Source organism: Hemicordylus capensis, chromosome 6 (genome assembly GCF_027244095.1).
Source record: "Hemicordylus capensis ecotype Gifberg chromosome 6, rHemCap1.1.pri, whole genome shotgun sequence".
NCBI classification, from domain to species: domain Eukaryota; kingdom Metazoa; phylum Chordata; class Lepidosauria; order Squamata; family Cordylidae; genus Hemicordylus; species Hemicordylus capensis.
Genome location: NC_069662.1, coordinates 138,364,331 through 138,389,941, shown reverse-complemented (window position 1 = coordinate 138,389,941; position 25,611 = coordinate 138,364,331). Strand labels below are relative to the sequence as shown.

At 43.0% G+C, this 25,611-nt stretch overlaps 1 protein-coding gene across 12 annotated transcripts in view; it reads right to left on the bottom strand.

Moving 5' to 3' along the window:
* The window catches only part of MALRD1 (MAM and LDL receptor class A domain containing 1), a 450,491-nt gene that overhangs the window by 366,189 nt on the left and 58,691 nt on the right, over window positions 1-25,611 (bottom strand). For 8 of the 12 annotated variants that reach the window (XR_008310576.1, XM_053266536.1, XM_053266535.1 and 5 more), the window contains 2 exons: window positions 19,673-19,769; window positions 1,283-1,405 (listed from right to left, as the gene is read on the bottom strand). Coding sequence is in view for 11 of the 12 variants with exons in the window: in XM_053266536.1 (XP_053122511.1) it covers window positions 1,283-1,405; window positions 19,673-19,769 (220 nt within the window). In the remaining variant the exon portion in view is untranslated. Of the gene's footprint in view, window positions 1-1,282; window positions 1,406-11,958; window positions 12,073-16,354; window positions 16,442-19,672; window positions 19,770-25,611 lie in introns of those variants that run through there. The other 4 variants (XM_053266532.1, XM_053266539.1, XM_053266541.1 and 1 more) reach the window with 4 other exon arrangements.

Sequence of the window (25,611 nt, the reverse complement as noted above, 5' to 3'; positions counted from 1 at the left end):
TCTCAGATTTCTCTTCTTGCTGTAGAGGGTAAAGGTAAAGTGTGCCGTTGAGTTGGTGTTGACTCCTGGCGACCACAGAGCCCTGTGGCTTTTCTTTGGTAGAATATAGGAGGGGTTTATTATTGCCATTTCCCATGTATGAGATGATGCCTTTCAGCATCTTCCTATATCACTGCTGTCCAATATAGGTGTTTCCCATCGTCTGGGAAACATACCAGCAGGGATTTGAACCGGCAACCTCATGCTTGCTAGGCAAGTCATTTGCTGCTGCACCATTAGGTGGTTTGCTGTAGAGGGTAACCTCTTTGAAATCAAGAAAGTCAGAGAATTGGATGAGTATGACAAGTATATGGAGAGATTCATATAAGTCTGGAGTGGAGGGCTGGTCTACCCACCTATACCAACTGGAAGACCAGTTCTCCCCAGAAAAAAGTGCCATCTTAAGGCCTGTTTCCCCAGCAAAACAGGCCTCTCAAAATGGCGGCCGAATCACTCAAATCGATTTGAATTATTTGAGGCTGATTCATTGAGGCAGCCAGCCAAGCTGGCTGTTCTCAGTGAATCCATTCAAGGTTTTTGCTGTTTGATTTGTACTTGAATCTAATTGCAAACATTGATTTGTGCACATCCCTACTCGAATGTTGCAGCATTGCTGACACAAAGCTAAACAGGTCTGTCCTGATCAGCTTCTTGGATGCAAAACTGATGTGATGTCATGTAAGAGCTGGATGCTCAAGAATTCCTTCTCTGCTCTTCCCTATTCATTAAGCTCCTTCCAAAATGCCCATTTGAATTTTCCTGCCTTCCAACACAATGATGTTCTAGCCCACAGGAAAAGAAAGCAGAGATCATCCCCAAATGTTCAGAAGAATATGTTCATATCACAGAAAGACTATAACTACAAATACAAATAAATCTTCCTGTTGTTACTTCTATGGGACAGTTATACCAAATAATGGCTGGCATTAATTGTCCATATTACTCAGTATATTTGACTATATTAGTCAGTAGTACTATTAAGGAGTTACTAAGAACAAAAGAAAAGACTTGCTAGATCAGGCCAAAGGCCCATCCAGTCCAGCATCCTGCTTCATGCAGTAGATAGCCAACCAGGTGCATCTGGGAAGCCTGAAAGCAAGGACAGAGAGCAATCACCCCCTCCCACTGGTTTAAAACCTGCTGGTACTCTAAAAGACTACTAAATTTCAATAGGACTTCTTCTAGTACATTTAGTCAAATTGACAGCCAATGTTATTAAAATGCTATATTCAATAAATCTTACGACAGAATCCTCTGTTAGGAGCACTGGAGGAGATCTTAGATGCATTACTGCAGAGCTCTTGATCTGGAATATGGGTCTCATTACAAGCATGGCTTCTTTCCTTACACAAGGAAGTCTTATCTACTAAGAGAAACATCAAAGCATGAAGAACAAAACTTGAGATAGTTATATATATAAGTACACTGTGTCTTTGTCCACCTATAAATATTATGGGGTGTATCCTAAAAGCTCATTCCATGAAGAAAGGGTTTTTTTGCTGCAGCCCTGAAGGTTCCTTTCAGGAGTCAGTTTTGGGGAATGGAGAGAGTGCAGTGGGAAGGATGGATTGGTGATCCCCCCATCCCTTATGCTATCTGAAGTTCTTCTGCTCACTGAACAACACCTTAGAATGTAACCCAGTGATATTGGCCACAGCTGCAGGTGGAAATATTCATAATTACTGTGGCTGGTGGGTAAGAATCGTCACACAAAAAGAGGAATTCAAAATTCAAAGATAATTTTCCCCAAGGAGAAATATTGAATAATCTTCTCAGATGGGTTCTCCACATCCCTTCAAAAGTTCTTATTTTATTTTATTTTATTTATTTATTTATTGTATTATCATATTTCTAAACTGCCTGATTGAATGTGTGTGTGTGTGTGTGTGTGTGTGTGTGTGTGTGTGTATGGCATACAAATTAAAAAACACAACAAATGTAAAACAATATAAAAACAGTTAAAATACACAAAACAGAATGAAACTCTCTCTCAAGATAAAAACACATAAAATAGTTTGAAATTTTCAGTTAAAAGCCTGAGAAAACAGGTACGTCTTGAGGGTCTTCCTAAAAGAAAACAGAGGAGATGCTCATATTTCAACAGGGAGCATATTCCACAGCCCCAGGGAAGCCACAGAGAAGGCCCGGTTCTGAGTCACCACCAAACAAGCCAGCAGCAACCATAACCAAACATCTCTAGATGATATTAATAGGCCACAGGCTTCATGACAAAGAAGGCGCTCTCTTACGTACCCTGTATCCAAGCCATTAAGAGCTTTATAGGTTATAACCAGCACTTTTTATTTCACTTGGAAACGTATCAGCAGCCAGTGCATTTTTTTTCAAAATTGGTGTTGTATGGTCCCTTTGGGTTGTCCCACAGACCTGTCTGGCAGCCGCATTCTGTACCAATTGTAGTTTCTGGACTATGTACAAAGGCAGCCCCATGTAGAGTGCATTACAGTAGTTGGGAATGGAGGTTATCAGCATATACACCACTGTTTTAAGGCCATTTACCTCCAGAAATGGATGTAGCCACTTGCAATTAAAAAGATCCTATGTTTCAGTATGGCTGCTTCAGACTTACTGGTTTCAAGGAGGGGCTACAGTTGAGTAATTAGAACGCATGCTTTGCATCCAGAAGGTTCCAGGCTCAATCCCTAGCATTTCCAGTTTAAGAGGACCAAGTAGCATTTGATGAGACTTCTATTTAAGACTCTGGAGAGCTCCTGCCAGTCAAAATAATAAGCTAGATGGACCAATGTTCTGTGTCTGGATAATGTATAGAGCTAGTTCAGGTGATGCTTTCTCCAACTGGCCTGCCCCATATGTCTCCCCTGCATGCTGTTCCCTAATCCCATGAGGATGTGGTTCATCCAAACCACCCTTCTACATATGGTAAATTCTATCTTTAAATAGTACAGTATTTGCCTGTAGAAAAGTGGTTCATACAAATCGCCTACACAATTAAGAAAAAGCACAATGAGTAGATGCATGTGTAGCACATGTAGATGCATGTGTGTTCAAGGAATGTTCATGTCCTTATGACATGGGGTGAGCTGGTCAGAGAAAGTACAGTCTAAACTAGCCCATAATTTTAGTCCTTCTAGTGACAAAATGTGCCACTTACTTTTTAAATGACCCCCTGCCTCCTTCCAACTCCCCCACTACCACGGCCATGGTTTGAGACAAGAAAGGAACATGCCTATTGTCCTTATGCTGTTTCAGAATAATGGTTGAAGAAAGCAGTGCACAGGTGAAGCAGGTTTCAGGAGGGGGAGTGTCCCAGCAAGGTGACCTTCCTTCCTGGATGGGCTCCTGCTCCCAATACCATGGTAGGTACCTGGGACATTAAAGGGGAAGATGGCAGGCAGCGCGACCATCTACAATTATGTTTTGTAGCTGTTTCCCTCATAAACACAAAGTAAACTTATGTAGATTTAACTAAGGGTTTGTTCAGAAACAACTCCATGTTCTCCTTCTCCTTTCCCCTCTTTTTTCCTTTCTGACTCCACCCCACTCACTCTCTACAGGATCCCTATTGGGACAAACTCCTCAACAACAAAATGTAAAAGATTACTAGATAGAATACAACAAATTATCATCATCATCAATTATTATAGTAATATTTATTTTAGTAGTAATTACTATTATATATTTTATGTATGAATATATTATTTAATATTTATCATTTATCATCATCAATAATAATAATCATCTGAAAAAATGACTACTTTTACAGTCTATCATTGCTGCATTGCTTCCAGTTTAATTTAATTTAATTTAATTTAATTACATTTCTTGCCTGCCCTATACCCAAAGGTCTTGGAACGGGTTACAATAAAACCAATATAAAACATAATTAAAATTCAACATCATAAAATCAAAAATACAGTAAAAAAATATAGTGCCTGAGAGGGGAAGAACCACTACATCTCTAGACAAAGGCCAGGGTAAAGAAGTGTATCTTCACCATTCTCCTGAATGTACACAATGCCAGAGCTTGGCATACCTCAGAGGGGAGGGCATTCCACAACCTAGGGGCCACCACAGAGAAAGCCCTCTCACGTGCCCTACCCCTTTAACTGCTGGCAATGGTGGCACTACCAAGAGGGCCTCTCCTACAGATCTTAACTGATGGGCAGGTCTATATGGGAGAAGGCATTCCTTCAGGTATTTGGGGCCCAGATTGTTCAGGGCTTTATAAGTCAATGTTAAAACCTTATATTGGGCTCAGTGTCAAATTGGCAACCAGTATAGTTCCTTTAAGACCGGTGTGATGTGCATCTAGCCAGAAGTACCCATCAGCAGTCTTGCTGCTGCATTCTGCACTAGTTGCAGCCTCCAAACCATCTTCAGGGGCAGCCCCACATAGAGCACATTACAATAGTCCAGTTTGGAAGCTACCAGAGCATGGATCACCGTGCTCAGACTATCTGTGTCCAGAAAGGGCTGTAGCTGGTGAACAAGCCTGAGTTGAAAATAGGCACTCCTAGCCACTGCTGCCACTGGGCCTCCAGCAACAGAGACAAAACCAGGAGTACCCTCAAGCGGCGCACCTGTTCCATCCGGGCTATTACCACTCCCTCAAGAACCGGTTATCTCCCCACTTCATGGACTCGAGAACCCCTGACACAGCACCTCTGACTTATCTGGATAAGGTCATCTAAGCAGGAGTTGGCAGAAAGAGCCAAAGTTGCCTTATGTTGTGCAGCATCAGGGGATTTAAAGGTATGAGTCCAGCATCTGGTTCACAAGATGTCAACTCCACAGAGAAGCTGACATTCTCAAAAACAAGTCTTTGCCAATGCTCCAAATATTAAATGGAAATATTCTAACACTGAAGTGACCCATGATAACATACACAAAGACACATGGGTTACATTGGAATGGGCTGGTCTTGCTCATGATATTACTCCCAGAAAAGATGTGTGGATATGATCTTTTCAGCTATAAATGCTCCAAAATGCCATTATACTGTTCCATTATACTGTTCCCAATATTACATTGCAAAATGCCCACCTTCGTTAGCAATCAAGGCTTGAATATAATGAACCCCAGTACGGCTTCCTATATAAAATCAAATAATATGCTGGCTATATTTAGGTCATGCTCTTAGGAGGTCAACTGAAAGAGATCTAAAAAGTGGAAAAAAGGTGTCAGGAATTGTGAATGTTCAAAAGAAAACTTAGCACCCGTATCAGCTAACAGTGGGACCCCAGCTCCTTAGTGTTATCTGAAGTCACGTTACTTGACAGGGAGGGATGGTTTTCATGCTTTCTGACAGGAATGCGGCATGAAAATATGTTATTTATTAAGATGTATAATATTCAGTTTCAGATTCTCTCTCCCCCCCTCCACACACTTTTAAAAAAATATACAAATTGTACATTTCTGAAAGGGGGGATTTGTAAATTATAATGTCCTAAATATACTTTCTCAATTTTGCATGCTCATAAATACAAAGTAGATAAATACTTTGCATAGTAGATAAATGCAAAGTAGATAAATGCCCAGGTTGAGGCAGTGGCCAGAGCTGCCTTCCATCAGCTTCAGCTGATATGCCAGCTGCATCCATTTCTTGAGACAGATGACCTCAAAACAGTGGTACATCTGCTGGTAACCTCCAGACTGGATTACTGTAATGCACTGTATGTGGGGCTGCCCTTGTATGTAGTCCGGAAACTACAGTTGGTTCAGAATGCAGCAGCCAGGCTGGTCTCTGGATCATCTAGAAGAGACCATATTACTCCTGTATTGAAGGATTTACACTGGCTGCCGATATGTTTCTGGGCAAAATACAAGGTGTTAGTTATCTATATGTTTAATTCACTTAGCTGGTGCGTGTCCTAGATTTGGCTGCAGAACTCTCGCGACACATTGCAAGAGTTCCTGGGCCCAGCAATTGTTGAGGGGAAAGAAAAAATGGTGGCGGTGGGGGTGGAGCGGGCCGCAAAACAGCCAGAGGAGGTGGCCTCGGCTGGCTGCTGGGAGGCGGAGGCAGTGGGACGGCCTGTCTTGTCCAGGCCAGACTGTCCCAGATACTGAAGAGCGGGATACGGAAGACCTAGCGGGAGGTGGTGGGGCAGCCTGGCCTGGCCAGGTATGAGAGGTGGTGGCCTGACCAAGCGGGAGGTGGTGGGACGGCCTGGCCTGGCCAGGCCAGGCCATCCCAGGTATGAGAGGCGGCGGCAGAGGCCCGACCAAGGGGGAGGCAGAGGCGGCGGGACAGCCTGGCCTGGCCAGGCCAGGCCATCCCAGGTATGAGAGGCGGTGGCAGCGGCCCGACCAAGCGGAAGGCGGAGGCAGCGGGACAGCCTGGCCTGGCTGTCCCAGATATGGAAGAGGCAGCATCGAAGGCCAGGATGGGAGGGAAACCTTTTGGCCCACCACTGCCCCAGTAAGAAGGACCTGGCTGTGGTGGGAGGGAGAGGGGGCAAAAGAGAGTGGGGGAGGGGGCCGGAGGGAGGGGGAGAGGGGCAAAGAGAGTGGGGGCGGAGGGAGGGGAGGGGGCAAGAGAGAGTGGGGCAGGAGGGAGGGGGCAAGAGTGGGGCAGGAGGGAGGAGAAGGGGGCAAGAGAGAGTGGGGCAGGAGGGGGAAACAGCAGGCCCCCAAAGAGTGCACAGATGCTCTGTGCGGGTTGGCTAGTAACCTATAAAGCCCTAAACAGCTTGAGCCCTGGGTATTTAAGAGAACGTCTTCTTCGTTATGAACCCCACCACCCACTGAGATCATCAGGAGAGGTTCGTCTGCAGTTGCCACCAGCTCGTCTGGTGGCTATTTAGGGACGGGCCTTCTCCGTTGCTGCCCCGAGGCTTTGGAATGCACTCCCTAGTCAAATAAGAGCCTCCCCATCTCTGATAATTTTTAAAGTCTTTAAAGAGGCATCTCTTTGCCCAGGCTTTTAACTGATACTGTTTTGATTGTTTTTAGTGTTGTTTTAGAATATTGGTTGTTTTTTAAAATTAAATTGTTGTGTTTTAAATTTCTTGTTTTTGTTTTTAATTAATGTTCTAATGTTTTATCTTGTTGTAAACCTCCCAGAGACGTAAGTTTTGGGCGGTATAATTTTTTAAAAAATAAATAAAAATATTTTAAATAAAATAAATAAATAAACTACACAATTAGAGCTTTTTGGGAGAAATGCATCTAGAGAATGGTTTTGAGCTGATTAACATCTGCTGGGAAACGGGTGGAGAATCCCTTCCCCGCCATTCTTCCACTCCATACTGATAAGCTTTTCATGGCTGCTTTACATTTTTTAAAAGTCAAGGCTTCATTATATGTATGTGTAGCAATGTGCAGTTTGATCTTGCAATGCAAATGTTTGCTTAAAAAGGAGAAATAAGTTTCTACTATTATTTCTCCTTCCACACATGCACATAACCCCTTTGAAACGAGAAATCCTTCAGAAAGAAATCAGCATTAGCAACAGTGGGTTCTTAATTATTCTTAACAACCGAAGCAGTTTTCTTCTAAACCTTTGAGCTCCAAACATTTACTCTTCTAGGCTACACAACTAAGCACTGTCTGGCCACCTTAATGATATTAAATGTTCTCTTCTCAAAAGCCTTATATCCAACTTTAACTGTACTGCTATGAAAGAATCGATGTGTCATTTGCCATCTTTAAGTACACATGAAAAAGATGAACCCACTCTGCATGCTAAGCACTTCCAACTGCAATCTTCACAAAGGACTCAAAATGTAGAGAGGTCAGTCTGAGAAAAAGTCAACAAGAATCACGCTTAATTAGTTTCTTCTGCACTACAGCAGGATGGATATGCCTTTGAAGAGTAGGGTATTTGGTGGAGCTGAGCAGAATTTACATAAGTTTCAATGTTCGTGTCAAAATGTGAGCGTTCAGTGAGGGAGAAATTTTTGTCAACATGCTAAGCAAATAACACCAAAATAAGAGTGTTTGCCTTCTTTCCCCCCAAATCCTGGTCACTAGTCACAACCTCTCAGAGGCCAATTCTTGTAACCAGGGGCTAGCACAGTTCATGAAAGTTCCCAACCTCAGGAGCAAAGGAGCTGTACAATCCCTTGTCTGATTTTGTTTGTTACTAGCAATTTATTCAATATATATTTCCATTATTCAACATTCAAAATAATACACAATACCAGAAAATGGCAATAATAGTAATAACAATACATTGATATACCCTCACACTCCCAAATTATTAAAACTACCTATTTTTCTGCATATAACCTGCAGGTTATACAGGGTGGTTTTTCCCCAGGAGGCCAGAGATGCAAGGATTTAAGTGGGTGTGGGGTATACCAAAGAAAATAGAAGAACTTTAATTATAGTGCCCGAATGTGTCAGTCTCCTGGGAGCTTTCCAGACTAGCTGTTCATCAGCAGCAAAATGCCTCCATTCAGGCACATTCAAAACGTAAACAGTATGGAGAGCAGTCTCACAGCAACTAACAACCCGAAAGAACAGCAACTTTTTCATGCTGGACATACAACGTCCTAGCTCTATTTCGCAGCAATGAAATTTGAAATAAGGCATTGGAAATGTGAACAGTACCCTGCTGTCCACGTAGGGACTGCAGTGTCACAACGCAGGAAGTGTGGAAGCACACTTCCAAGATACGACGTGACCCCGTTGTCGGGTCTAGTCTGGAAAGTGCCCAGATGAGACAACCATTATGATGCATATAATTCTAAGAGATTCCTCCCAATTTTGTGGAACACATTATCATTTCTTCGTTTAGCTCAGAGAAGCTCCCTCACTGTCTGATTTAAAGGATTGAAAGACTTTTTATTTCTATTCTATGTAAGCCCTCCCACTATAGCTCATGAGACTGTACAATCCTGGAGATGGTGAGAAGGGCTCATCACATGGGCTGGGGGGAGGGCTTCTATAAAGGGACTTTGCCCAAGCTTTAGTTCAGAGGACTGGGGACTTCTCTCAGCTGTATCATACAAGATCAGGGATTGCATGGCTCCTTTGGCCTCAAGGCTGGGAAGCTTCCCTGAGCTGTGACCTGTGGACTAGCGCAGGGACCACACAATTCCTTGCAGACTTAAAAACCACTGTCAAGATCACCACCCCAAGGCAGCACTGCTACATCAAACAGGTAATGGGTGGATATACTGACATGGTTGGGACTCATGGAGTCTATCAGCAAACATTCCTTGAAGGTTTATGAAAGTACTTTGATAGATGAATGTTTTAGGAGTTTGGAAGTATATGGAGTACATTATCAACCAGAGGAGAGCTGGTCTTGTGGTAGCAAGCATGACTTGTCCCCTTAGCTAAGCAGGGTCCACCCTGGTTGCATATGAATGGGAGACTTGATGTGTGAGCACTGTAAGATATTCCCCTCAGGGGATGGAGCTGCTCTGGGAAGAGCAGAAGGTTCCAAAGTTCCCTCCCTGGCATCTCCAGGTAGGGTTGGGAAAGAGCCCTGTCTGGAACCTTGGAGAAGCCGCTGCCAGTCTGTGCCAGATGGACTGAGCTAGATGGGCTATCTAGTACTGAGCTAGATGGACCTATGGTCTGACTCAGTATATGGTAGCCTCCTATGTCCCTAAAAGAGCATTCTTTCTCCTAATGTCTTGCCCGCCATATAAACTATTTATCCTAACTTAACTCCCTAATCTCTTGTCAGCCAATTTTAACTTTTTGAAAGAAAAGTTCAACTGAGGATTAAGAAGCTAAGCCAAAATTGGAGGTAGATAGATTATTGGAGAAGAAATGATTGTCCGAAGGCCTCAGGCTGGAATTTGTCATGTAGGGGAGGATAAAGCAATAGCAAAAGATAGCAGTAGAAAAGCTAAAAGCAGAGAAAAGGTGGGCTGTTGCAGATGGGGGAAAAGAAGGTACACTGGGGAGGCTTAAACCTAGACATACAGAAAATTGCTTTTTCACTATCATAGTGCTGGAGATGCAGCTCCTAATGGCATTGTCTCTTAGCACCAGCAACCCTATTGACAACTAGGGGCACTAAGGAGAGAGAGTGAGGAAGGGAATCCCCTCTCTGACTACACTTTCTTTACTCTACTTCCCCTTTGTTAGACTGATAGTCTCAGATTTCATTCTCTCACCTGGAGACTTTATATTTATTTATTTAGCATATTTGTATGCCGCACACTACCAAAGTCTCTAGGTGATTTATAACATTAAAACAAAACAAAACAAAAAAATTACAGCTTAAAACATAGTATAAAAGTTCAAAACAAAATAGCTGATAACCACTAAATAGCTAAAAAGCCTGGCTGAAGAGATATGTCTTCAGTTGTCTCCTAAAAGCCAACAGGGATGGAGCAGCTCTAATCTCAGCAGGAAGTGCGTTCCACAACTCCGGGGCAAATACAGAGAGGCTCGTCTCTGATTCGTCACCAGATGAGCTGGTGGCACTCTAAGACAACCCCTCACCCCCAAAGATCTTAATAGGCAGCAGGGTTCATATCAAAGAAGGCATTCTCCTAAATATCCTGGGTCTAAGACATTAAGGGCTTTATAGGTAATAACTAGCACTTTGTATTTTGCCCAGAAACCTACTGGTAGCCTGCGTAGTTCTTTTAAAACTGGAGTAATATGGTCTCTTGAGACAACCCAGAGACCATTCTGGCAGCAGTATTCTGCACCAGTTGCAGTTTCCGGGCTACATACAAAGGCAGCCTCACATAGGGTGCATTGCAGTAGTCAAGCCTGGAGATTACCAGCATGTGCACCACTGTCACTCACTTCCAGGAAAAGGTAAAATTGACAAACCAGCTGAAGCTGATAGAAAGCACTCCTGACCTCCACCTAAGGTATCAGAGAGAGCACTGAGTCCAGAAGTACTCCCAAACTGCGGACCTGTTCCTTCCGGGGGAGTGTAACCTCATTCAGAACCAGCAGATCTATCCCATTTCCTGAACTGCAGCTTCCTACAATGAGCACCTCTGGCTTGTTTGGATTCAGTATCAGTTTGCTATCCCTCCTCAAGCCCATTACTACCTCTAGGCAAGCATTCAGGGAAGTTATGTCATCACCTGATAAAGCTGACATGGAGAAATAGATCTTGTTGTCATCAGTGTACTGATAACACCCTGCACCAAATCCCTGATGATCTCTCCCAGTGGTGTCAAGTAGATGTTAAAAAGCACTGGAAACAAAATGAAGCCCAGAGGGACACCATACAAAACTCTTGCTGCATATTAAGATTTCTCTTCATAGAGAAACAGTCTCCAAGTAACACCTTCTGGAATCTGCACAAGAAGTATGAGTGAACTACTGCAAATCAGTGCCCCCTATGCCCAGTCTCCTCAGGTGATTCAAAAGGATAACCTGGTCGATGGTATTAAAAGCCACCAAGAGATCCAAAAGTACCAACAGTTACACTTCTGCTGTCAATTCCCCTTTGGAGATCATCCATCAGGCCAACCAAGACAGTCTCCACCCCAAAGCCTGCCAAAAAACTAGTTTGAAATGGGTCTAGATAATCTGTTTTATCCAAGGCTGCCTGGAGTTGAGAAGCCACCATCTTCTCAATCACGGAAGATTGGAAACAGACCTATAATTGCTCAACTCTGAGGGATCAAATGTAAGCTTCTTCAATAGAGGTCTAATAATTCCCTCCTTTAAACAAGGAGACATACTACCTTCCCTCAAAGAAGCATTTCCTCAAAGAAGCATTTATGATCTCATCCAGGCCCTCTTCAACAATCTCCCTGCTTGATAATATAAGCCATGCTAGACAAGGGTCAAGAGAGCAGGAATCACAAACTGAAACTGATCCAATTTATCCACACAAGAGGAGTTACTGGATACCTCCGCTAAAGACTCTGCACCAATTGTACAATCCAGGTCAACTCAAATACGAGATTTTTTTTGTCTTTGGCTTGAATACCAGAGACTTATGTCTTCTCTGCCTTGAAAAACATGCGTATAAATCTGCCTTCTCTGGTTTGAAAAACATACGTATAAATCCTGTTCCCAAGGTTAGTGAGCCCATTCACAGTGAGATTTGAAAGAGCTGGACATCTGAACTTCTGCACACAGATACTTTGGGTGGGTTCGGACATCATGGTGGCAAGAAAGTAGGAGGAACTGCCAGTTCTCAGCAAGCACATGTTAGAGGAGAACTGGTCTTCTGGAAGCAACCATGGCTGGTCCCCTTAGCTAAGCAGAGACCACCCTGGTTACATATGAATGGGAGACTTGATATGTGAGCACTGTAAGATATTCCCCTTAGGGGATGGAGCTGCTCTGGGAAGAGCAGAAGGTTCCAAGTTCCCTCCATGGCAACTCCAAGATAGGGCTAGGAGAGATTCCTGCCTGCAGCCTTTGTGAGGTCGCTGCCAGTCTGTGAGACAATACTGAGCTAGATGGACCTATGGTCTGACTCAGTATGTGGCAGCTTCCTGTGTTCCTATGTTCCTGGCGTAAACTGGCACTTCTTCTTCTTCTTCTTCTTCTTCTTCTTCTTCTTATTATTATTATTATTATTATTATTATTATTATTATTATTATTACTATTACATTTATATCCCGCTCTTCCTCCAAAGAGCCCAGAGCGGTGTACTACATACTTGAGTTTCTCTTTCACAACAACCCTGTGAAGTAGGTTAGGCTGAGAGAGAAGTGACTGGCCCAGAGTCACCCAGCTAGTTTTATGGCTGAATGGGGATTTGAACTTGGGTCTCCCCGGTCCTAGTCCAGAAATCTAACCACTACACCACGCTGGATCACACTTGCACCCCTTCTGTGTCTTCTGAACCCACCAATGCCAGGTGGACAATGTCAGGTCCCTTCTGCCACCAATTTGGGTGGTAGAGGGGATCCAACATGTTCAGATGATACTGAAGGGGATGAAGTACAGGCTTGCACTGGCATCACACGCTTGCCAGGAACCAGCGGTTCCTTCCTACTTACTTGCCGCCATGATATCAGAACCCAACCTTAAAATAAGTTTTATGGAGCATGTTGTTGTAGCACTATGTTGAGCAGATGAGTTCCAATTTAATATTAACAAAACATTAACTTTCCATATAAACCTACCCATGCATTAAGATCTGTATCGAAAAGTCCCACCTTCGAAGTTAGGCACAGACAGTGCCTTCTCTATGGTGACGCCCCAGTTGTGGGATATTCTCCCCATAAACACTCATCTGGTACCTGTTTTATTAGTTTTCAGGTGACAAAGACAATTGCATTCTCCCAGGCTTTTAATGGATAATATTTTAATGCTGCTCTTTCTGTTTTGTTCTTGTTTTTATGCCTGCTGATTGGCTTATGATTTGCCTTTTATTTCTGCTTCTTGGGTCTTGTTACATGTTTTAATTGAATTGAGTGCTTAAATTGTACCAGTGAGCTGCTTAGAAACTTTATTTTTGAACGGGAAAGTACAGGGCTGATCCTAGGGTTTTTAGTGCCCTAAGTGAAGTTTGACCTTGGCTGGCTGGGTGTGGGTGTGTGTGTGCGCCAAAAAGCACAGAGCCCCAGCTTTAACTTGAGCCACACAGGCTGCTCATCCATCTATCCATCTATCTAATTTGTATACTGCCCAAACTGCAAGTCTCTGGGCAGCTTACAACAAAACAATAAAAATAACAAATAAAAGTGATAAAACATTACAACAATTTAGAATTTAAAAAGTTAAAACTATTACAAATCAAGCAATTAAATCAGTATCTAATTAAAAGCCTGGGAGAACAAGTGTGTCTTGACTGCCTTTTTAAAAGTTGTCAGAGATGGTGAGGCTCTTATTCCAGCAGGAAGCGTGTTCCAAAGCCTCGGAGCAGCAATGGAGAAGGCCTGTCCCTGAGTAGCCACTAAACGAGCCGGTGGCAACCGCAGACAAACCTCTCCTGATGATCTCAGTGGGCAGTGTGGCTCATAGCGAAGAAGACATTCTCTTAAATACCCAGGGCCCAAGCTGTTTAGGGATTTATAGGTTATAACCAAGACTTTGTATTTTGCCTGGAAACCTATTGGCAACCAGTGTAGAACTTTTAAGACAGGAGTGATATGGTCTCTCCGAGATCACCCAGAGACCAACCTGGCTGCCACATTCTGGACCAACTGCAGTTTCTGGACTATGTACAAAGACAGCCCCACATAGAGCGCATTGCAGTAGTCAAGTCTGGAGGTGACCAGCAGATGTACTACTGTCCTGAGGTCATTTATCTCAAGATACAGACCCAGCTGGCGTATGAGCTGAAGCTGATAAAAGGCACCTCTGGCCACTGTCTCAACCTGGGACACCAGGGAGAGGTTTGTGTCCAGAAGCTGCGTGCCTGTTCCTGCTGGGGAAGTCTGGCCCCATCCAGAACTGGCAGATCAAAATCATCTCCCAGGTTACGACCCAGCACAGTAAGTACTGGGTTGAATGGCCAGACTGTATAGATGGGCCAATGACTAGCCTGCACTGGTTTGAGGATACAGTGCGAGAGAGTCCCCAGGCTTTTGCACAGGAACACTGTAACACTTCAGAGATGGAAATGCTGCTGCTGTTAATTTGGAAATCCAGTCTGAGACCATTTCTTTTCAGAAATGCTGAGGCAGCAATTCATATTCAGGAGAGGGAGTGCAGCTTAGAAGACTAGCTATTTATTGGGACTTGTAATGGGCAAAAGAGACTGTATTTGGGGGTGTAGACTATGCAGACTCTTTGGGGAGCAGGGTGCAGTACTACATCTTACATGACTGTGCAGTATTTAAAAGGTACAACACAAGAGAGAGAGAAAGAATAATTGACAGCGCTGTATCTTATCACTGTTTATGCACCTGCTGAAGAATTGGTGCCCAAGATGACTGCCCAGAGGATGGGCTGTCCTGGAAAAGCAGGATAGAAAAGTTACAAATAAATATTTCCAGTTTTGACATTCATGTAAATGAAATACCTGCAATATATTTGTTAATTACAATCAAATCTGCCCACATTCTTGTGTAAGATTTTTTTAGTGACAGTACAGGAGAACCTCGTTGATCGCGGGTCCTGCACCCACAGTTTCGCATATCCATGTTCAGGTAATGGACACCTGACCTCAGCATTTGTGGGGGGGCAGCAATAAAAGGGTTAAACCCGTGTATCCGTGAGTTGGGGTGGCCTTGGAAGTCATTTCCGGCCACCATTTTGACTTCAGTCACCATTTTATGGCTCGTTTCTTTTTTTAGAAATGGGAGAAGCGATTTTTGGCTGAATTGGGGTGGTGTGGGAATCTAACCCTCAATTTGCATTCACTTTAATGCCCCATTATTCGCTGATTTGCTACCCGCCTGTCCCCATGGAATAGAACCGTAAGAATAATGGGGTTCTCATATATTGTCTTTCCACACCACCAACATTCAACAATGTGTAAGCATTTTTATCATGTATACTGATGTCATCATGCAGTAAGTTGCACGATGTCTCCCTCTGAAAAACAAAGTCCGCAGCTTGGCGGTGCTGGGCCTGACATTGTCCTTGGAGGTGCAGGTGGTGGTCGTGTGCAGAAGTGCCTTTTACTAACTACAGCTGGTACGCCAGCTGTGACCCTACTTGGAGAAGTCAGACCTGACCTCCGTCACTCATGCGTTGGTAGCATCCAGATTGGACTACTGCAATGAGCTCTACGTGGGGCTGGCCTTGAAAACTGTTCAGAAGCTTCAGCTGGTCCAGAATGCTGCTGCAAGGATGCTCGTGGGTGTAAATCGTTTCATGAGTATCACACCCATTCTATGGCAGTTTCATTGGTTACCGGTCTGCTTCCGGGCTAGATTCAAGGTGCTGGTCTTGACCTTTAAAGCTCAACATGGCTTGTGGCTGGGGTACCTGTCGGACCGCATTCACCCATATAAATCTGACAGGGCCATCCACTCATCATTTCAGGCCCTGCTCATGGCCTTGCCAATAACAGAAATCCAGTTGGCGGGGACAAGAGACCGGGCCTTTTCATTTGTGGCCCCTCGACTTTGGAACACCCTCTCTGAAGAGCTTCGCCATGTTCCCTCCCTCAGTGTTTAAAAACAACAAGAACAACTAAAGACACACCTTTTAAAGGGGGCTTTTAATGCTCCATCTTTGGTTATATCTGGTAGGTTCTTTAGTTTTTAGTTTTTATAATTTTCAGTTTTTAGCTTTTAAAGTAACTTTTAATTTGAACTTAATTCTGATTGTGGTTTTTAACCTGACTTTACTCAACTTGTTTACTCAATTTGGTTAATTTTATTACTTTTATTGTATATTGTACTATTTTATTTTTGCAAGCCACCCGGAGTAGTAGTGTACTGGAGGAATGGGTATAAATATTTTAAAGAAATAAAAATAAATAAATAAGTTGCTCTGTGCTACTTGATATCATTGTCAGACAATTGGAAGTTTGGAACAACTCACTTAAATAATGGCCCTGATTCATGATGCAAGTGCTGCTTTGTGTTCAGGTGGATCAGGGTGTAAAACACACCACAGAAAGCAAATTCCCATGTTGATCAACCATAATATTCATCTCAACTCCATATCTATTCAATTAAGCCATAACAGAGACAGGATGCTTAGAATCAGATGCTTGATTTTGACATCTTTTTCCTGGGTAAAGGCATTACAGTGAAAGTAAGTTAACAAATGAATATGTTCAATATTTCAGCTCTGTTCAGAAATCAACAACAGTCTACATTCTGCTAGGCGAGTAAGTGCCTCATATATTTTGCTTGTGTGTCCTCAAATCCCAAATGCAGGATAGCACAAATAAACATCTGTTTATTATAATGCATGCCCTAAAAGTATAGTTTCCCAATTTTGCTAAAGGTGCTATGTGAAATAAATAATACAGTAGTACCATATTCCTAGGAGATTAAAATTTTAATGTTGCCCCTACAACACAACAGCATTGCTCAGTATCCTAAAATATTTTTGGAAATTGCATATGTATTGTAGAGAAGTATTTTTGCTTCCATCTCGGGAGACATGCTTGTTTTGGCCTCCCATGCACAGAACTGTTTGCAGAAGCTAAATTTATCTGAGACATAAATACTAAATTCCTGAATATAACATGAATCACCACAGTAAAATAAACTGATGGGCCCCTGGTGCTACATCATACTGGCCCATTCAAAAGGCAATTTTAGGACATCTTTGAACTTTGCAATTCCAAGGTCTTGAATGTACCAGGCAAATCTACTCTGTGTGTGTGTGTGTGTGTGTGTGTTTGTGTGTTGTTGTTGTTGTTGTTTACTTGTTGGCTAGCCACTCCAGGGATCTGTAAGTAAAGTCAAATATTGTAAGGTAGACAGTTATTTAGAATACAGTGGAGTTACAAGCATCCGGCTTACAAACATCAGTACATACATACAAGTGGCCCTCATTATCTGCGGGGGTTCTATTCTCAGCTACAGCTACGGATAACAAAAGCACGGATAACAATACCTTGAGGCAATGGGAATTGTGGGGTTATGTTTCTGGAGGTGGGGGAAAAGGCTTAAAAGGCAGAAATAAGAGAAATAAAGTACTTCACCGTGCTCTCCAGCAATGCCACCCCAAGCTCCTAGTTCTGCCAATTTTCTGCAAAAAATTACAATGGGGGGGGGGAGATTTTTTTGGAAGAAGGGCCACAAAATGGCTCCATTCAGCAAAATGGTGGCCGGAAAATACCTTGGAGGTCACTTCTAGCTACCCAGAAACCACGGATAGACAAATTTCTTCTAGTTTTTCAACTACATATAATGAGATTGGGTATCCATTGCCCGGCTGCGGATACAAGAAACCACGGGTGCCAGGACTATGGATAATGAGGGCCACGTGTACAAAGTTTCATAATATAATACATTAAGGAAGTCTCCAACTTACAAACACCAACCCACACATACAAACCAGTTGTTGCTCTTAGGAACTATATGTGTTCTGATTTATGAACAGTTGCCTGACAAATGAACTTTTGGAACGTAACCCGTTTATAAATTGGGGACTTCCAGTATTTTATTTAGGGTGATACATCATCTGCCTTGAACTCCAGCATTGCTTTCTCTTCTTAATTGCAGAGTCCCTAAAAGTTAATAAGAATGAAAGAGCATTGCAAGATAGGTTAATAAAATCTACTTGTAAGATGGCATCTTGCAAGATGTAGAGTAGTATACACTACTTTACTCTGAGTCAAACAATTGGCCTATCTAGCCCACCATTGTCTGCTCTGACTGGCAGCAGCTTTTTGGTGACTCAGGCAGAGGTCTTTCTTATCATCTGCTAACTCATCATTTTACTGGAGATACCAGGGATTGAACATGGGACCTTCCACATACATGTGCTGTACCACTGACCTGTCAGCCATATGATGTATTCCATTTCCAGCAATCCCTGAGTAACTGCAAGTGAATACATGATAGAACTAGCAGGAAAGTAGATAATCTGGTGAGAAACAGTAGCTTTGGTTATATGTATGTATAGACTTATAGATGTTAAAACTCTCCTGTCGATGTAGTCCTTTGTAGGTGTCTATACTTGTGGGCCTGCTATTTCTGAAGTTCCTTTTGGAGATGTGACACCATAAGCACCAACACCAATAACTCCTATTGACCACTAGGGGCTTTAGGAGTAGCGTTAGACTGTATGGTCGCATTTGCACATAAGGCGAAACCACAGTTAAATGGGGCAGAGGTTTGAATTTGTGAACATCCGAATGCATGCAACCGCAGTTGCATGGCAAAAGGGACCTGCAGTTTCCCTTGCCAAACTCCCATTTGAACCTTTGGTTTGTAGTGAGTCTCACAACCACAATCTTAGGATTTTCAGCGGTAACGTTACAACCAAACGTGGATGCGGCCATAACTGTGGTTTCATGCAGGTTTTGGAATTGTAATCATAGAGATGGCAGCCCAGACCCATCCGGGATTGTACCCATTCCATGCTCGTGGTGCTTCTCTGTTCCTTCTTCTTCCTTCCACTATGAGGTAGCTAGAACAGGGTGCAGGCTTTCTATCTAAGTTTGTAACTTCTTTAAATAAACCTCTACCTTTTTTTAGACCTTTAAGCAATTGTCTCCTGATTTTCTGCCTGAACTCTGTTCTCATCAAACTGGGTTTCTTTGCTGAATAAGGGGTTGATTCAAATTATCCCCTACAGTTCCAAGTGCGCAGAGAGACAACAGCAGGGGAGCCGTCTGCATGTAGTGGGTATCACACACTAAACACATCTCCTGCTAACTTGGCAAAGAGGCACCTTTTAATGTGGTGATTCTCTTTATTTAGCAGGGGGAGAGTAACTGGCCCTATTCACCCCCAGACAGTACTTCCAGTGACTGTTGCTGGTGTGTGTTTTATGTTTCTTTTTAGAATGTGAGCCCTTTGGGGACAGGGAGCCATCTTATTTGTTTGTTATTTCTCTTTGTAAACCGCCCTGAGCCATTATTGGAAGGGCGGTATAGAAATTGAATTATTATTATTATTATTATTATTATTATTATTATTATTATTAAACCAGTTTGTGTTGTACAGCACCAGGCAGATTTGCAATGATACACAATTTGAATTCTCCCTGTGACATCCGTTGCACACCAACAGCTTGCCGCATGTAGCTGTGCAAATACATGTAAAGCAGCTGACCCAAGCCACTGGTTTACTGGTTTCTGACCTTAGAATGCCTCTGACCTATTCTTGCATTTCCCCCACATTTCTAACAGTGTGTAGCAGACTCATTTAGCACAGCTCAAAGAAGGCATCTTACCAGAAGTTAGAAAACATCCTTTGCTGACAGAGATATCATCAATAGCAATGGTTTCACCTGGTGTCCAAGGTTCAAATATTCGTCCTTGAAATACAACCTGCATAAGATTCAGCAGAACATTAGGAAGACATTACTGTTCCGTAGTAGAATTCCTTCCCCGTACAATATGTATGACTGGACTGACCAATTCAATGCTACTGATTTATTGTATCTTCACCACTGGGTATTTATTTTTTAAACTGTGGCAGCTTCTGTACTTTGCTTTATCTGGGTGTTCACTCCTATAGTCTAACCTAGATGAGTCCGTTGCCTGTTTCCTTATTGGCCACTCCTTCTGGCACCATGACCAGAAAAAGAGATAAGGGGAACAGACAGCAACAATCCCTTCCATCATTAATGTCTTGGAAAGACCATCAGCTATAAACTATAAGCTTGGAGACAGAGCAGTTATTACTTTTGAGTTTGGACAGTTATTTTAAAAAAAAATTAAACTACCTTAGAGAGATTTGGAGATGACAGCTGATCACCTAAACTGCATTCTGAAATTTTAAAAAAAATCACTAACCCTTTTGCTATGAACCTCTAATATACGTGAAGAAAAGCAACGAGGGCATGCATACAAGCAGCCGTACCTGAGCGGCCTGCCGGCAGCCTGAGCAACCACAGAGCTGGGCAGCCAGAGCACCTGGCAGCAGGGAAATCCCCCATTGCGCCACGCTTCTTGCATGGTGCATTGTGGGATTTCTAGAGGACGGGCTTCATTTCCCTGGCCTCCAGATGGCCGCACCACTACCAGCAGAATGGTTCATGTGGGCCCGTGAGTGGCACAGCCAAAAAGCAGCTGAGAATAATCTTTGGGGATGGTAGGTGTGATCCTGCCGTACCTCCCCCACTTTCCCAGCCCCACACCATTAGGTCATGTGAATGACCTTAATATTTTATTTCCATTCTGATGACTGAATATAAACTTTGATCAAGCAATCCTGTATTTTGCGGCGAGGTACACATTTCCCCCACACCACGAAATACATAAGCCAGCGTGGTGTAGTGGTTAGAGTGTTGGACTAGGACCAGGGAGACCCGAGTTCAAATCCTCATTCAGCCATGAAACTAGCTGGGTGACTCTGGGCCAGTCACTTCTCTCTCAGCCTAACCTACTTCACAGGGTTGTTGTGAGGAGAAACTCAAGTATGTAGTACACCGCTCTGGGATCCTTGGAGGAAGAGCGGGATATAAATGTAGTAGTAGGAAGAAGAAGAAGAAGAAGAAGAAGAAGCCAATAGCTGCAACTTGAAGAAAGAAACAGAGGGTTTAATACTGGCTGCACAAGAACAGGCACTAAGAACAAATGCAATAAGAGAAAAAGTCAAAAAATCCACAACAAACAGCAAGTTTGTGTAAACAATAGCTTTGTAAAGAAGCAGATGAAACAGTGGACCACCTGATCAGCTGTTGTAAAAAGATCACACAGACTGACTACAAACAAAGGCATGACAAGGTTGCAGGGATGATACACTGGAACATCTGCAAAAAATACAAGCTAGCTGTTGCCAAAAATTGGTGGGACTATCAAATTGAAAAAGTTGAAGAAAATGAAGATATAAAAATATTATGGGACTTCTGACTACAAACAGACAAACATCTGCCACACAATACACCAGATATAACTGTAGTCGAGAAGAAAGAAAAACAAGTCAAAATAATCGACATAGCAATACCAGGGGATAGCAGAATAAAAGAAAAAGAAATAGAAAAATCACCAAATACAAAGCTCTACAAATGGAAATTGAAAGGCTGTGGCAGAAAAAGACCCAAATAATCCCAGTGGTAATTGGCGCCCTGGGTGCAGTTCCAAAAGACCTCGAAGAGCACCTCAACACCATAGGGGCCACAGAAATCACCATCAGCCAATTACAAAAAGCAGCTTTACCGGGAACAGCCTATATTCTGCGACGATATCTATAACAACAACAACATTGACAATAAAATCCAGCCATCCTAGGTCCTTGGGAAGGACTTGATGTCTGGATAAAACAAACCAGTCAATAACACCTGTCTGACTGTGTAAACAAGAGATAATAAGCCAATAGCTGCTCCAATAAATCAGTGTGGGTGAAACTTTATTACATAATGTAAACTGAGCGGGACTGACAATCTGTCCCACAAGCAGAGCGGACATTAGGGATGTGCACGAACCAATTTTTTTGATTTGATTTGTACCCGAATCAAATCGCCCTCAATTTGTTTTGGGTCCGGATCTGGCCAGCTAGCACAGGGGCAATTTGTTTTGTCCACAAATCTCCTGAAACAGGTAGATTTGGGTACAAATCGTTTTGTACCCAAATCGACAGCAAGTTCAGGCAGTGATTGTCTCAGCAGCAGGAAGGGGGTGAAAAAAATTTCTCTTCTCTTTTCCCCAATCAGGAAAGCAGGAACAAAAGCAGAGAATCCATTCGAGGCAGCAGGCAGGCAAGGCAAAGCAAAGCAAAGCTCCTCCGGTCCCCTCTCTCTCTCTCTCTCCCTTCTCTTATGAGGCAGAATCGCAGAATGGTGTCTGGCTGCCTCCTTAAGTACATTTGAAAATCCCTCCTTCGAACTCCCCCCATCCTTGTTTCTTCTTTGACCCTTCCCCTAGCCAATGCAGGGTTAGTCACCGCTGGCAACATAAGATTTGAACAGAAACAAGCCAATCTGGAACCAGGGGAATCACCAGCCAATCGTTGCACACTGTAAAGTCACCAATCTGATGCTTAGGAGGGCAGAATTTTCAAAAAGATTTCCCAACACAAAATGGAGACAGCAAGAGAGATCGCCACAAAATGAAGGTCTGAATCTATGAACTGTTCAGGTCTGAAATCCGGACAATTTGCTTTGGACCCGAATCTGGCCAGCTAGCACAGGGGCAATATGTTTTGTCCACAAATTGCCCAAAACAGGTAGGTGTGGGTTCAAATCATTTTGTACCTGAATTGATTCGCACATCCCTAGCAGACACTACACTTGGGCCAAAAGTTAGACACAGGGCAGCTTCACATATCACACCAAACTAGAGATGTATTTATTTATTTAAAATATTTATACCCTGCCCCTCCAGTACACTACTGCTTCGGGCAGCTCACAACAATACCATAGATACAACGTAAAATAAAACAAGTAAAATAAAGTTAAGGGTCCAGGCTAAACCACAATCAGAATTACTGTTGCTGTTTTATAAGTTTCAAATTAAAAGTTATTTTAAAAGCTAGAAAATGAGAACCTACCAGATATAACCAAAGATGGAACATTATAAACCCTCTTTAAAAAGATGTTTTTGTTTTTTAAAAAACACTGAAGGAGGGAGCATAGCAAAGCTCTTCAGGGAGGATGTTTCAAAGCCGAGGGGCTACAACCGAAAAGGCCCTGTCTCTAGTCCCCACCAACCGAATCTTGATTAGTGGCAGGGCCATGAGCAGGACCTAAGATGGGAATGTGCACATATCCTACTTCCAGTCTCGAGAAAGACAGGCATAAATATGGCATGTCGTATGAGATGGAGGGGGTAAGCACTAAAAAATTTTTTAAAAATAAAAATGGCTCGTAAACACCCCCACCCCCAAAAAATCCCTGAATGGGAAGGTTTCAATGGGGGGCAAAACCGAACTAGCCTGGCCCTGTTTGGATTTAGTTTGGACTTGAACCAAACCAGGCCAGCTGGTTTTGTGCACACCGCTAGTGGGATCAGGTAATTGTAGAGCCCTCATCTCCCCCGCAAGCCAGGGGCATATCTATAATTGGGTGGGTATGTTCAAAGAACATGAGCTGTCCCTACCCTCTAGGAAGAGGGGCTGCCAAGGGCCCTCACCTGCCTCCTTGCACCACCTGCCTATTTCTCTTTAGTATCTATGGCAGCAGCAGTGGCTGTGATAGTGGTGATCTGGCAAAAAAATTGGAGCACAGGCCACTGTAAACATCACTATGCCACCACCCCAAGCCAGTCAGCTTTTGCAGTTGTTGGTGTTCATAAAGTTGGTCAATTCTGGCAGGATACATTCAACTTTTACAATCTGGAATATGTTTCACAGAACTTCAAAGACTACCACCCACATCTACAAGCCTAGCAGCTTGTATCTAATGGCACAGTGTTTCTTTCAGAGTTTTATTGATTACCCTACAGAGTAATAGCATGTGCATGAGAATAATCAATGCCTTTAAGAGGTTGAATTCTGAGAACCAAGGTTCCATTTTAAAAAATAGTTAATATAACAGTAAAATATACCTTAAATTCTTACAGTAACCTATTTTCCTATTAGGTTAATGGTCTTCTACATAAACCAAAATATGGATCTTCTAAAATTAATTTAATGAATTTCAAGAAGACTGTTGCAGTTCTGAGAACTAGGAAAATAGTAATGTGCATATTAGCTAGTGCTGTCAAATAGATATGGTAACTTGGACATGGAGACCTAGGCCGAAAAAGCCTTCTTCAGCTGTGGACTGACTGAACTGCAATCTTGGACATGGCACTGCCCTTCAGCCTCAGTACTCCAGTCTCTGACATGAACAATGGGAAACGAGGGTAATTTAGTGAGCAGATAGAGAGATTACTAAGCACTGAAGTGCAATATAAATAGATATGCACACCAAATTCTGTTTAGGCCAGACCTGCCCAGCTGGTGACCTAGCAAACCAAAGCCCTCCAGCCATCTATCTATCAGGTGCTTGACCACATCCTCCTGTGTGTTTTTTTCCCTTTCAGTCCTAGAAAGGCAGTAGAAATAGTTTATCGGGCTTCTGACAGGTTGCTATATATGGCTGATGGACTCTATTAGGAGGGACAGGCGCCTATACATATACATACATACATACTTACTTACTTACTAGGCTTGAGCCTGGAACGCCATGTTTCAGCGGCAGCGAGGGTGTTCCCTTAAGGGCAGGGGAGGGTGCACTCACCACTCCCGCTGCATTCCCACCGCTGGCGCTCCATTGTTTTAAAGCCCCTCAGGGTGGCAGCATTCCTCCTGCCATCCCGTTGCCCTCATCGGCCGGAAGTGGCCGGAAGTACCGGCTGTCCATGTGCCCGTCATGCATGTGCGCCCAGTACTTCTGGCCAATTTATTTCTTTATTGTTAAATTTATATACCAATCCCAAGGCAGTTTATATACTGCCTTTCATTAAAAACAATCCCAAGGTGGTTTCGGCCAATGAGGGCAATGGGGCGGCAGGGAGGAACGCTTCATTATTATTACGGATGTGCACTCCTTCAGAACAGAAGAACGATGCCTCAGACGCCTCTGAATACTAGTTGCTGGGGAGAAACAGAAGGAGAGAGGGCATGTCCTCAGCTCTTCCCAGAGATTTGGTGGGCCGCTGTGTGAAACAGGACACTGGACTAGATGAGCCTTGGGCCTAATCCAGCAGGGCTGTTCTTAAGTTCTAAGAACAAATGAATCCAAAGAGGTTCATTTTCATTCATTCTTAAATGGATAAGAATTGAAACAAATGAGTAACTATTGCACTTCATTTCACTTTGCTTAGTTTTGTGTGTGTGTTAAACAAAAACAATATTTTTTGATGGCACCTGTGAAGGCAAGAACACTAAAGCTCAGTTTGGTTCACAGCTGCCATTTTTCTTGAGAATGCCCAGACACTGTATTCTTCTGGGGCATTTGGGAAAAATTATGGCCTCCACTGGAAAAAAAGGGTCTCTGTACCAGAAGTTACCATTTATCCCCAGAATGCCCTGGAATGATATAATACTTGGGTATTTTTAAAATGGCAGCCACTGAAATGAACTCTACCACTGATGTCAGCAGAACAATATTTTTTTTAATGGAACAAATGAAATATAACAAATGTATTTTTAATATATTAGTGACAAAACCAGTGAGGTTTTAATTAATGAAAATGAATGGAACAAGGAAATGAAAAATTGTCTTGCATGCCCCCATTTATTATG